Source organism: Leucopleurus acutus, assembly GCF_964270905.1.
Source record: "Leucopleurus acutus genome assembly, chromosome: 6".
Lineage (NCBI taxonomy): Eukaryota > Metazoa > Chordata > Mammalia > Artiodactyla > Delphinidae > Leucopleurus > Leucopleurus acutus.
Window position 1 is genome coordinate 91,740,478 of NC_139149.1, and position 13,233 is coordinate 91,753,710.

At 36.8% G+C, this 13,233-nt stretch overlaps 1 protein-coding gene across 1 annotated transcript in view; it reads left to right on the forward strand.

Moving 5' to 3' along the window:
* MAP2 (microtubule associated protein 2) overlaps positions 1 to 13,233 on the forward strand; it is a gene marked incomplete at its 3' end in the record, with an annotated part of 271,023 nt that overhangs the window by 196,126 nt on the left and 61,664 nt on the right. The window contains exon 4 of the mRNA XM_082841679.1: positions 2,206 to 2,490. Within this exon, the coding sequence (XP_082697805.1) occupies positions 2,229 to 2,490 (262 nt within the window). The 5' untranslated portion in view covers positions 2,206 to 2,228. The remainder of the gene's footprint in view (positions 1 to 2,205; positions 2,491 to 13,233) is intronic.

Sequence of the window (13,233 nt, forward strand, 5' to 3'; positions counted from 1 at the left end):
GCCGAAACAAGATTATGTTTCTCAGAAGAAACATAATCTTCAGACTCCCAATTTAGGTCCTTTGATAGTTGACTAGAAGACAATGGCAGAGTGGAGTCTAGAACACTGCAGAACTGTCTTTATAAAAGATGTAGCTAAGTTTTCAGGTGTACACATGGAGTGGTTAGTTCTGAGGACACACTCCTCCCATCAGGCTTTCATGTCCCAGTCACTTGCTGTGTCTGTCTTGGGACGTTCATTCAGTTCTCTGTGATATCTGGGAGCAGATTTGCAAGTAACTATTATTGGACTTACCAAGTTTTCAGGCTCTTCTTCCTATGCCAGCAATTCCAGTAAAACTACTGAAAATATTTTATATGTAATGACTGGTGGTATGATGACTGTTAGTATAATTATAATAATAATAACAAAGGTAGTAACTACTATTTATTGAGCTTGCCAGGGACTTGTGCTGAGCCCTTTATTTTACTCTGTTTAAACTTCACAACAAACCAATAAACTAGGCATCGTTGTCCTCATTTTATATATGAGGAAACTCTTCCGTGCATACAGTTCTTTGTACATCATCAGTGCTGTGCAGATGCTCTTTGGTTTATTCACAAGCCCTTCAATCAATGTTTTAAAAGTTAAACTTCTTATCTCCTATTTAAATATGCTCATAGAGACAATAAACAGAATCCTTATGGGAAGCAATTGCTGGGGTTAGGGGTGTGTTACCATCAAATTAGTTTAAATGAGTTGATTCATCTAGTTCTTCCTGGTATGAACAGAAAATTAGAATAGGGACCTGAGAATAGATAGAAATTCAGTAAAAAACAGACAGATCCTTACTAGGAATCTGATAGGAAGCTTACTTCCTTTACAGCTTAATTTATTTTTGATGTCTCTAAACAGAGCTTGGTAGCCAAAAGTAGATTTCTTTTAATACAGTTTTTGTTTCCTTGTTTAGAGGGTTTTGCTTGAGTTACTGTTTTTGAAAGAAAGGAAAGTGTTCTTAGTTTCCATCAGAGACTCTCATTGTCTATGTTATCATGAGTGTGGGGACAATAGACCATCAAAAAAGCTACATTGCTGGCAACAGCTTTTCAAAACTGAGTAATTTATCACCTCTCATCAACTGCATCTCTAAATTTAGTGGCATAGGCATATAAGTGAAGGCTGTGCGGTATCTACCATTTGCTTAACATGTACAGAACACCTACCCCACGACTTATTCAAACTTTACTATAATTTACGGCCACCTAATATATGTTAGTGATTTAACTTAATTGACTTAATTTTGAAATAAAACTGTAAGTTATGACATAGGCCTGATATTATAATTTTTATTTTCTATGTAAGATTTATACTGAGAAAATTTCATTCCCTTGTAATCTAGACATAGGGCTTAGAAAAGTTTGCTGAAAAATTGTCAAAACGATCTTTCTCTTAATACACAGTATCCAGAAAAACATATCTACCTGGTTTGAGTTGATCATCTTTGAAACTGAAAGGGCTAATATATTGGCCATTGTCTTTTCTAGGTTTCACAGAGTTGTGGTTTAAAAGAGTATTTGGGATAATTTTCCATAATCCAGCATTTCCCTTCAGCCATTCTTTTCCCCACTCTTTTCTATCCAGTTTTGTCACCCTACAGATTTTCCCTATACTAAAGAATTCCTTTACTGTACAATGTCACATGTCAGTGAAAGTTAGCTCAGGTATGTCCTTAAATGCCAAGCACTAGTTAAAAAAAAAAAAAAAAAAGAGTATATGTAAACTGATGGTGATCTTATATTAGAAGAATAGATATTCCAGAAAAGATCTGTAAAAACCAAGGTGTTAACAATAGCTACCTCTTGATATTAAAAGTGGGTTGTTGGGCTTCCCTGGTGGCGCTGTGGTTGAGAGTCCGCCTGCTGATGCAGGGGACACGGGTTCGTGCCCCAGTCCGGGAAGATCCCACATGCCTCGGAGCGGCTGGGCCCGTGAGCCATGGCTGCTGAGCCTGCGCGTCCGGAGCCTGTGCTCCACAACGGGAGAGGCCACAGCGGTGAGAGGCCCGTGTACCGCAAAAAATGGAAAAAAAAAAGTGGGTTGTCGAATATGTTTTTTGACCATAGCTAACTAGTGAGTTTGCTATAAATTTTCCCTATCTTAGTACTACTAATATCAGATAAGCTTTCTCCAAAGTCATGGCTGCCGTTTTTCCTCTTCCGATTACAGGAGAAGTCACAGGACGTTGAAGAATGGCAGATGATCGGAAAGATGAAGCAAAGGCGCCTCACTGGACCTCAGCTCAACTAACAGAGGCATCCGCCCACCCACATCCACCTGAGATCAAGGATCAAGGTGGGGCAGGGGAAGGACTTGTCAGAAGCGCCAATGGATTCCCATACAGGGAGGATGAAGAGGGCGCCTTTGGAGAACATGGGTCACAGGACACCTACTCAAATACCAAAGAGAATGGGATCAATGGAGAGCTGACCTCAGCTGACAGAGAAACAGCAGGTAACTAACGGCTCTTCTGTCACCAGGGCTTGCTTTGTGCTTTGAAGTCTGTTTAGGCTGAAAGTGAATTAATTTACAGCACTGATCTTCTTTCACTAGTGCTAGGACTGAAATTCCAGTCGGTCAGGGGAAATAGACGCCAAAAGGAGAGAAAAATCATGGGAACTAGCCTGACATTTCCCCCAAATTAGTTGTATGCTCAATCTCATCTCCCTATTTAGTTTTTACCACTTTAATTTTGGTAGACAAGTGGCTTGATGTGTGCATGTTTTGCTAGTAACTGTCAGCACTGTAACTTACTGAAAGAAAACTTCACGAATAGTTTCTTATTGATACTCTTGAATGATACTGGACTTAAATCGATAAATTGATAAGAAGCATACTTACTTTTTAGGGCAGAAAGGAATGTAGAGTCTATCTCCCAGCCTTTAAAAAATAAAAGAGAAAAAGCAAAGAAAACAAACACACATACATACACAGGAACCACCTAATACTTCCTCAGATAGCTTTTTAAGAACTAATATACAAATGCTTAAAGGAGAACATAATATAATTTAATCTTAAGTACTTCCTTTCAAAGTGTAATTTCCACCAATAGTCCTCTTTACTATTGATGATATTGTCATTAATGGCTTAGAGAAACACTAGCCTGCCCTATAATATTCTACACCATTATTTCCCTTCTTTCCGTAATTCAGAATTTAATGCATTTGAACACAGCAACTTGCTGACATGCTACTCCAAAGAGAGTAAGTAAACTACTAGTTAGAAAGGCTATACCGCCTTCAAAATCATCCCGTACTTATTCAAAGATTGGTTTTCTACAGTCAGTTAGTAATACGTGCACTGTACACTCAGTTCAAAAAATATATTTAAATTTTAATGGGCAAGTATGAAAGGCATTTCAAATATAGTATGATTTTTTTTTAATCCACTCATTCAATAAACTACTATTGGGCATTTTCTACGTACAAGCTGTGCCAGGGTATGTGCAAGGAATGGACTCTGAACTTCACAGAGCAGATGATCTAGTAGCAGACATTAGACATGTGCATACAATTAATTCAGATACAGAGCACAGTGTGTTAAGTATCAAATAAGCAGTATAGGAGGACAAAGCTAAAGAGGGATTGTTTCCAAACAAAATTCCCAAATTGTGCACGGAAGCATCTTGAGGTGCCAGAGCAAAGGCACAAGAGTACGGCAGAGTGTTCTAAATACTCAGAAGAAACACTGTGATACTCAATGGCTTTCAAATACTACATGAACTATTAGTTCAAGATAGTTCCATATCACTACTAGATCACACCACATTCCTTTTCAAGATGCCCTGTCTTTGTGAAGCTGCATTTTAGCAGTTGCTGTGATAAAAAAACAAATACCCTGCAGAGATGTATGTGGAATGGAAAAAGAGGGTGGCAATGTCCAATCTAATTCAAAGATTTGAAAAGCTGTACAATGCCCTATAGGCACAAATGTCGCATTAGTAAGAAATTGTGGTTAAGAATGAAATAAAAATATTATTTTTACTTTTCATGGTTACAAGGAGGATTGAAAGAGATAGTAGGGTATATAAAATGAATGACTCAAGAAATAGTCTATTAATTACCATTATTGTTATTATGATTATCAGTGGTGGTAGTTGTATCAATATGGACAACAGGGCACTCTGGGTCTAGGAATATTTTTCTACAGCTGAGTGTAATTCAACTTGAAGAGGGTGGGACTTGGGTGTCAGGAGCACTAACTGGGAAACTTTTGAAGGGATTGAGGCACAAAGAGTTGAGGACATGTTAGAACAAAATGGTTGTGGGGAGGAAGGAGATAACGTGAGACCAAGATTTTTCTCATCATCGTCCCCCGCAGCACTTGACATTATACCTCGAGGACTCAATACATGTGTGTTGAGTGAGTGGTTGAATGAATGATGCAAAAAGAAGAAAGTCCTTTTCAAATTAATGGTGAAAACTATTGGAAAGTCTTATTTTGTCTCTTGAACTCTCCCTAGTTGACTCTCACTGACTATTATGGAGGCTTATTACATACTCAAGTAAAAAAACCACTGTAGCATGCTTGGTCAAGCAGTAGAGAACCAACATCATTCACTATTTCATTTTTGTCAGTGGTCTTAATTATTTAAGAGCATCAGAAAAATGTATTTGCCAGGTCAGTGTGTCCTTGCCAGCTTCTTTGAGAAAATAATATAAATGAAAAAGAGACTAACAGATGTTTCTTTAAATTGTGGGTTCAGGACCATCCAGAGACAGTTTTGAATTCATCTTAATATATATCAAATGAATATTACATTACCTTTGGGAGACTAATTATGTAAGTTTTGTATGTATCTTCAAAGTGACAAAGGTTGTGTAAACAGCCTGCTCTAGGTTACCAGAGTGATGTTTCAGTCCAAATTATGATGTGATTTCAAATCAATGTCCCTCCAGAAAGAACAGGCCAAGTATTGAATCCATCAATTATCCACATGTGGAAAGCAGTAGGAGAGGAAAAAGTGTAAAATATTATCTTCTCATACCCACAGAGGATTTCCCAGTGATAAGTTAATGTGCAATTAAATTTCTCTCCAAACTTTAGCTTAATAAAAGAATAAATTATATTATGATGGTTTATATATAACTGTTTCACAAATCACAAACAAAAATTATCCCCAGTAAAAAGAAATGTTCTCAAATCTTAGATATGTTCTTTAAAAATGCTGTCCTTTGATGATGGAGACCATTGATACGAGCTGGCATTATATCAATACTTTGAGGTGATTATTTGAAAGAGGACCAGGCTATATATTAGCCCACTCTTTTATCATTCCATATAATGTATTGGTATATTGCAATTTCCCCTATAATGGATATTTCTCAGGACATTGTGAACATGAAACATTTCCCAGTGACATCCTCAGCTATATGCTATCGTGTCCAGACCATTCCTGGTTAAAGCCAAAGACCTTTCTTCTACTTTCCTTCTTTGCTGTAGCCTTCTCTTCATTCTGAGAAATAAACCTTTTCCTCAACATTGTTTATTTTTATTTATCTCTATAAACAAGATCACATAACAAATGAATTGTAATCATCAGTTCCCCCTCCTTCTTCCTTCCTTTATCAGAGTGGGCTTACTTCACCCAAAGGTCTACCTCATTGTCTCTCATCTACCCTTTTCAATGTGCACCTTCATTTCTGGGCCATAATAACTTTTAATTTGTAAAGGTACAAGGCCATAGTCAGCTTATCTTTGATCTTATGCCCTGAGGTGGTGGGGGAGGCAGCAGGAGGGTAGGAGTTGCACAGGAAGAGCTGGAAGGAAATTATACTTTACATTATATTTCTTTACAGCTTACCCTTCTAGATTTTTGTCTCTTTCCAAATTAGCTTCCAATTTAAAGCTAATCCATAGAAAGGTAGATAGTATTAAATGCTCACCTATTACTTTAAGAATTTTTCTTACATTTGTTTATTGACGTGTCCTTTTTAGAAGCCATGCCACAGAAGCCTAGCAAAAGAAGTGAGAAAACATTGAGAATCAGGCCATTTAGTAAAGTTATTATTATTGATAAGTGAATAAAACATGTGACTAAAGCAGTCATTTTTAAATTGTTTTCCCTACATGAATAATAAGAGTAAAGTCTTGTAATAAACCCTTCCTCTCTTTTCCACCTTATCTTCATTGAAGAAAGCAAGCAGAATGCATTTTGGTCGCTCTAGAGTTTGAACTCTGAGTGAAAATTAGGAGCCTCATCTTTAAGCTTCTTATTCGTGGGTGGGGCCCAAACTCATATGAGAATTCATATCAAGATAACTGGATGTTAGCTTGTAAGATGAACTTTCACACTCCTCTTTATGGGTTTAGCAACCCATCCAAGATCACATGGCTACAGCCAACATGCAGGTCTCCTGCTTTATAGGCGAGTGATCTTACCACTGCCCCACGCAGCCTGATTCAGAGCCACACGCCCAGCTGCGGCTGTTACCAGTCATAGCCAAAGAAGGCGATCTTCTTCCATTGCAGAATGGTCACATCCATGTACCTTGAAGCATGACAGAAAATGAGACCTTTATTCCCAGTTTTCAGCATGAATGGAGAAAGAAAGGAGGCAATTCTGAGAAGTTTACAGATAGCAAAACTTTGAAGTATTTAGAATCATGCTTTCGTGATTTTGACTGTTTTAAGGTACAATGCTTTGAATACTAGTAAAAACACCAGTCACAGTATAAAGTGCCTTCATGATCATCAAAAGCCAGCATCAGGTATCTCTTTGAGTAAATGTAAAGATTCAAGGGCATTCCTTCAGTAACTGCCCCTTGATTTCCCAGGGCTGCTGTGTTTCCCCAACATTTCCCTGGATTCTTTCCAGGTCTACTCCCTGTCAAAGCAGTGAGAGCTGTAAAAGCTCTTCTGGGTTATCCATGGTCAGTTTTTCTAGAGTTTTCCAATGGAGATGCGCCTTCTAAAGCCTGGCCTGCCCTTTCACATCTGCATGACTCAAGCAGCCAAGTCATGAACACAGTCGGATGTCTAAGTTTATTGTTGCTGAAATTATAAATTTAAGCTTGAAAATGCACAGTGGAGAAAAATGTTGTCATCACTTACAAGCAAAAATATGAATATACCTTTAAACTTCTCTCTTTCCCTTTTCGATCTTGGAAAATTCAGCCTTTTCTGACCTCCCCATTCTCCCCTCCTCCATCCCCATATTTGAGAGTTACTGGTAGGAGTCACCATCCCATTTAAACTGTGGCATATGGTATGTAATATATATTAATGTAGGCAGAGCGAAATAGTACAGGACCATTTCTCCTGTGAAACGACTGAAGCCATCCGCATGACCCCTAAGGCAAATAAACAAGCTGGCCTAACAATACAAGAGGTTGCAGATTTTCCTTTCCTTGTTGTCATGCCAACCACTCATTGCTCTGGCTGCCATTTCCCTGAGCTCCACAGAGAGGAGTGTGCTGAGCAGTTATTTAGCATTCAGGGCGGATCTGCAGAAAAGCACACAGCCTCACTGCAGAGTGTCTGGCCCGGCGGCGCCGATGGATAAGGACAGAGAATGGGGATCTTTTCAATGTTTTCCTTCGAAAGGTTAGGCATCGGGGGCTAGAAAGAGTGAGAAAGACAAGGATTGATAGAAAAGGCATGAGGTTTGTATTTGTCACGTTTGCTTTGTCCTATGTGGTCTCTATACTATTTGAAGGCAGGTTTGGAGATTGGCTTCAATCATCTGTGACTTGTCTTGTTGGTAAATAGAAGGATCTGAACCTAACTGGGGGCTAGCCTGCGTGGACATTGTCATAAAGAACCTTGGTAAGGTATGAGCTTGTCTGTAGCAGGTATTGCTAACTAGAGCTTATAACGTTTTACAAATTAGAAGAAAAGACAGGTACCAGATACAGTTGTTTATTTAAATGTGCAGTTAGAGGGTAGTTCTTCCTATAAAAAATTACCTTATATCTTTCTTTGCTCTTCAGCCGAAGTCTTAGAGTAGAATGTGATTGTCTTAAGCCGGTAATTATGAAACAAAATTTAAGGAAAACTTGGTTTCTCTAGACTCCTTTTAACTAAACCCAATGATGCAACAAATAAAACATGATTTTATTCCTTGGAATTTTAATTGCCTACAAACACTTCGAGTTGTGAAAAGCAAGGCTCGATGTAACACAATATAATATGATATTTTAAAATTAAGGTTAATTTGCATACGCATTTACTCCCATGTATGGTCCTCCAGAAAATTCCTCCCATGCGCTTGCGGAAATCATTCTCTTTTCTATATTGTCTTGTTTTGTGTTAAATGTCAGAACCACGTCACAAACACTTTAAAAAAACCTATTTTATCATTTTGTTTGGTCTACTGACACTTTGAAAAATTGTGTTGAATTTGAATCTTAATCAATGCAACAGATTTGAGCTAAGAATAATTCAGAACTACTTGTAAAAATTATTGTCTCGCTTGTTTCTAGATGTAAATATAATTTAATACCATTGTAGTTTTTACTTGAGCCTTTCTCCTAATCCTGTATTTTTCAGACCTTATCAAATTTTCTCCTAATTTGCTGTCATGGTGGGTCATCATATTTTTCTTTTAATATATTCCAATTATTTGAGGTTTTTAAAATCTCCACTAAGAGAAGATCTCTAAGCAGTTCATAAAATCTTTTTTATTCGTAGTGAGCAGATGACAGTAATCAGTCATGGAAACAAGTTTTCCTTGATTCATTTTTCAACCCTCTAAGCCCGTGCTTTGGTTAGGATTATGCACAGCCTTTATCTGTCCCTTGTTCAATTTCTAAGCATTCTCTCCTCACAAAAGAGAAAAGACAAAAAAAAGAAAAAAAGATGAGAAAAACTTTAATACTAATTTGGAACAAATAAGTTTCCCTGATATCTGGGGAATGTATTCATCATCAATCAATAATGTGTTTTTTGAAAAGTATGATGTATATATAAATTGATTATATTGCTTGTATATACCTGAGAAAAGTATCTGTCTCTGTATACCAAATACCCGCTTGAGGGTTGGCTTCAGGTTTGATTTTATTGCTGTTGGGAGGTTAGTAGGCTGGGGAGCACCAAACAGTCATCACACCTCCCTCTTTTCTCCCCGAGCTACTTGAGATGAACTGACTTTCTGCTTCAGTATATCAAGCCCTCTTGCTCTCTCACACTTCACTGCACCTTAGCATGTTACGTAAAACACTGCTTTGACTGTCTGGGGAGCCTGGAAATTCATACCAGGAGCAGATGAACAGAACAACTGGTGCTGCATTGCAGACCTGGTAGTTTAAGCATGATCTGACTTGGCATCATGAGTCCCCAGGGGAAAAGGACACTGCACGCTCGCTGCCCTCTCACTGTGTTACTCGCCTCACAGAATGAGTCACCGTTCAACAACCCTCAGAGAAAATACAGTTCTAAAACCAGCCAAGCTGATAAGCAGAGAAAGAGGAAAGCATATGTCCTAGGCTCTCATGGCAACTTTGAACAAATATGCAAATAGTAGGTGGTTATTAGAACACAGAAATGAGAGTTAAATATCTGCTTTTACAGTTGATTTCAGCAAAACTCAAACTTCAGAAGATATTAGGCAAAATGGATACCAAGGGAGGAATCAAGTTTCAGAGGAAAATCATGTATAATAGAGATGATTCGGCCTCAGCAGCCTGAAAATTAGACTCAATATTTTCAGTCCAGATTTTGTGTTTGGAAACATAGGTCCAAGCGGTGCTGGGAGCTGAGCACCTCTGATTCTTGCATAAGTGACTCTAGCATGAATGGTCAGTCCTTTGATTGAACTAACAATCTTCTCTTTTGCAAGCAAAGATAATTTGCCCAAGCAATCTGTTATGGTTTCATTCGTGTGCAGCATCGTGAAACAAGTGATGGAAAAATATTTTGAAAGGGTACATACAACAGAAGAGATTATCAGAAGTCCATGATCAAAGATCCAGAGCTGATTCATTTTATTTTCTCAAATGAACCTCTTCTTCTTTCAAACATCCCCATGTACCATGTTTATATCTTGCTAATAATAGTATTGATCATATCAGAACATTTTACTGAGGTTTCTTGTTACTTGTTTTAATCCCCATCACTAGGTTCTACGTGTTTTGAGGTAGAAGCTATGCTTCATTCATCTTCATGTTCCTTCTGGTATATAATGCAATGCTTATTTTCCATAGTAGGTGCTAATAAACATTTTTTTGAAGTGAGATAAAGAAAAAGAGCGTTAGTATCCATGTTCTGTTTTGAGAATGGAAATGTCATCAACAAAATGGGGCTACAAAAATTACACCACAGTGTAAGCAATACATTTGTGGGAAAGATGATGTTAGAAAGGAATACTGGAACTAAAGAGGCAGATGGAGGAACAACGAGAGGAGGCTAGATTCAAAGTAAAGACTATAGAATTTGATTAGGACAATCAAGTAGGAACTCTGAAATATGGTTATAAAGTGAATGTCATGGAGGGATATAGCAGAAGACTTGATATGTTCTGATATGTTCTGAAAATAGGAGTGAAGGTTTGAAGCAAAGAAAGAAAATATATCTTTGACTTAAAATAGCAGTAAGATATTTGATTAGAAATATTGTCTTGATGATGAAAACAGCTGAACTGGGAAGAATATGAAAAAACAGGATAAATGACCTTTCTAAGAGACATCAATAACCTAACAGCTAAGAAGTATACAGATATTGAACAACTTTTCTTGTTCATTCCTGCAAAATTGAGCCTCATGTAATAGAGTTGGCCTCGATAGAAAATGATACTGAAATGTCCTGCAAACAAAACTCTAAAATGAACGTCTTTGTTGATCCTATCCTCTGGCTGTAAGGTAAGGATTGCCTCACTGCTATAGATCAGGAGGTCACACAAATTTCATTTCTGACAAGTGGACAAACTGAATCTTAAAGCAAATTGATGTTCTAAATCATAGACTTAATTATACTTCTGTAAAGGAATATACCAGTATTATCTTGGAGAGATGTTATGTATCCTGCTTTTGAAGGTTAACCTGAATAAAATATCAGCAATGTTCTTTTTTACTCTACTTCATCTGTGAGTCTGTAAAATTATTTGAAAATGATAAGTTCTTAGGTAATAAACAGCATTTCCCTATTGAATAACAGGGATATTTATTCACTAACTTTAGGGAAAATGTTTCAATTTCAATTAGATATACTTCTCTAGTTTTGTTATTTTAAAAAATAATAAAAGCTGTTCGTAATCGATAATTTTTTTTCTTTTTGACATATTAAAATGAAAGATGCTCCCATTTACATTTTCTAATTCTAATCATTAATTTTTTCAGTATTTAAAGGACTTTCTTTTTCTCCAAGGAGGAAAATAATAAAAGGACAAGAAAAGCAACTACTATTACTTTTATAAGCAATTTTTGAAATGAATCAATTCATTGGATACTTTTTCTCCTTGTTGCATTTTGCACGTTGCTATTCTTTACCTTAAAGCCAAATTATATTTTTCTCTTTCTTTAAAAATTACCTATTGTCTGTTTTTCTCATCAGCTTGAAAAACCAAGGTTTGTGACTAATGCACTGAAAAGATTGGAATAAACCTCCCCTGAGAGCTTTACCAGAATTGCCTTTTCTCAAAAAGAAAATTGCACTAATTTGGCCTAAGTCACAAAGCATGTAAGATAGTCCTCCAGGCCAGTTCTCACCCAATTCTTATGTCTTGATCGTAGTAAAACAAGAAACAGAGAAATGGGTTTGAAGCAAATACAGATGCCACTTTCAAGTCACATTTTAGGAGAGGAAGTTCATTCAATCAAGATAACAGTGATTTCTGACCTCGTGAAAATATCTGCTCTCCGACCTAAGAAAAATTTAGTACTTGAAATGCTTTTGGACCACAGTGAACTTGCACATATGATCTGAATGCTGTATTGAAAACACTGCTCAAGGATTTGGCTGTTTTGGTGACACACGTTTCCTTTCTAGTTGGATTTCACTGTTTATGAGTGAATTGAAACTACCCTAGCTGATAATTTAGCGTCTTAGGACTGGAATCACCAGAGAAGGTTGATTTATTTTTTTTAAGTGAAGGAATAAAAACCTCCCAAATTATGTTTAACTTTTTTAAAGTAAATTTTAAAATAATGAGCATTTCTTCAACTCTAACTAGAAATGCTTGAGTCTCCTATGCTGAGATAATGGTGTTTCAGCTCTTCCTTATGTTCTCTGATGTAAATAGGTGTGAAAAAAACTATAAATACAAAATGCCTTTCTTCGTTAAGTCTGTGAAAAATGTTAGAAAGTATTTTTAATATCTATTTGATTAAAATGTCAAGGTGTTTCTTTTATTTTTTTCTATAAAATTTTAACTGTAATGCTTCAAATAATATAATGATTGCATTAAAACTGAACTTCTCTTCCCGTAGCTTTTGATCACCTTGTTACTGTCAGACCAAGTCAGCCCTGCTTCTGCATTTCATGTTGCATTTCAGAATTATCCAAGAAAAAAAAGAGCACAAAGTTCCCTGGTTTCATAAGAGTTCTTACTTATACAACAAACTTCTCTTTAGGAAATCAGACCCAAGTGCAAGCTCAAATAAAACATTTTTTAAGGGTGGAGGACCTCTGTAAAAGTTGGGAAGGAGTGACTGATAATGTAGCAGGGGAATGAAAATGAATCAGAGAAACCAAGCTATTTTGGGTCATATTCTTAGAACCAAAACTTGGCCAGCCTCTTCATAATCAGGGCTATTGTATATGAAATATTGAAATTGTAATTTCATTTTGAAAAAATACAAGTCCTGATTTAGAAATTTTTTTTATATATGTCAGGAAGAAAATAATAGATATTTTCATAGTAAATTGAATTTTCATTGCTATATTTTACTAAGAAAAATTCAGGACCTTTTTAGGAAACTTGAATTTTCATATTATCAGGGAGCCCCTTATAACTCTTCCCCAGGACTGTGTTTTTTAATGCCAAATGAAGCTCTGTGTTTTTTGACTTTGCATAGCGTATGATTACAGTAGCATCTGCCAATCCAAAGCTAAATTATGAAGTAAATAGAACTTGCCTTGAGCACCTTCCCATTTGCTTCCTGAATCCTATTTCTTCATTTTCTTCAGGTTGTCAGCAGTCACCTGCAGATACCACATATGCCCAGGATCCCACTCTCAATGCCATTTGCAAAGCGCAGTTGCCTTGCCCCATGTTAGGCCACCTACCTAGCTAGCGTTACATTCTCGCATTTTTCTCAACAC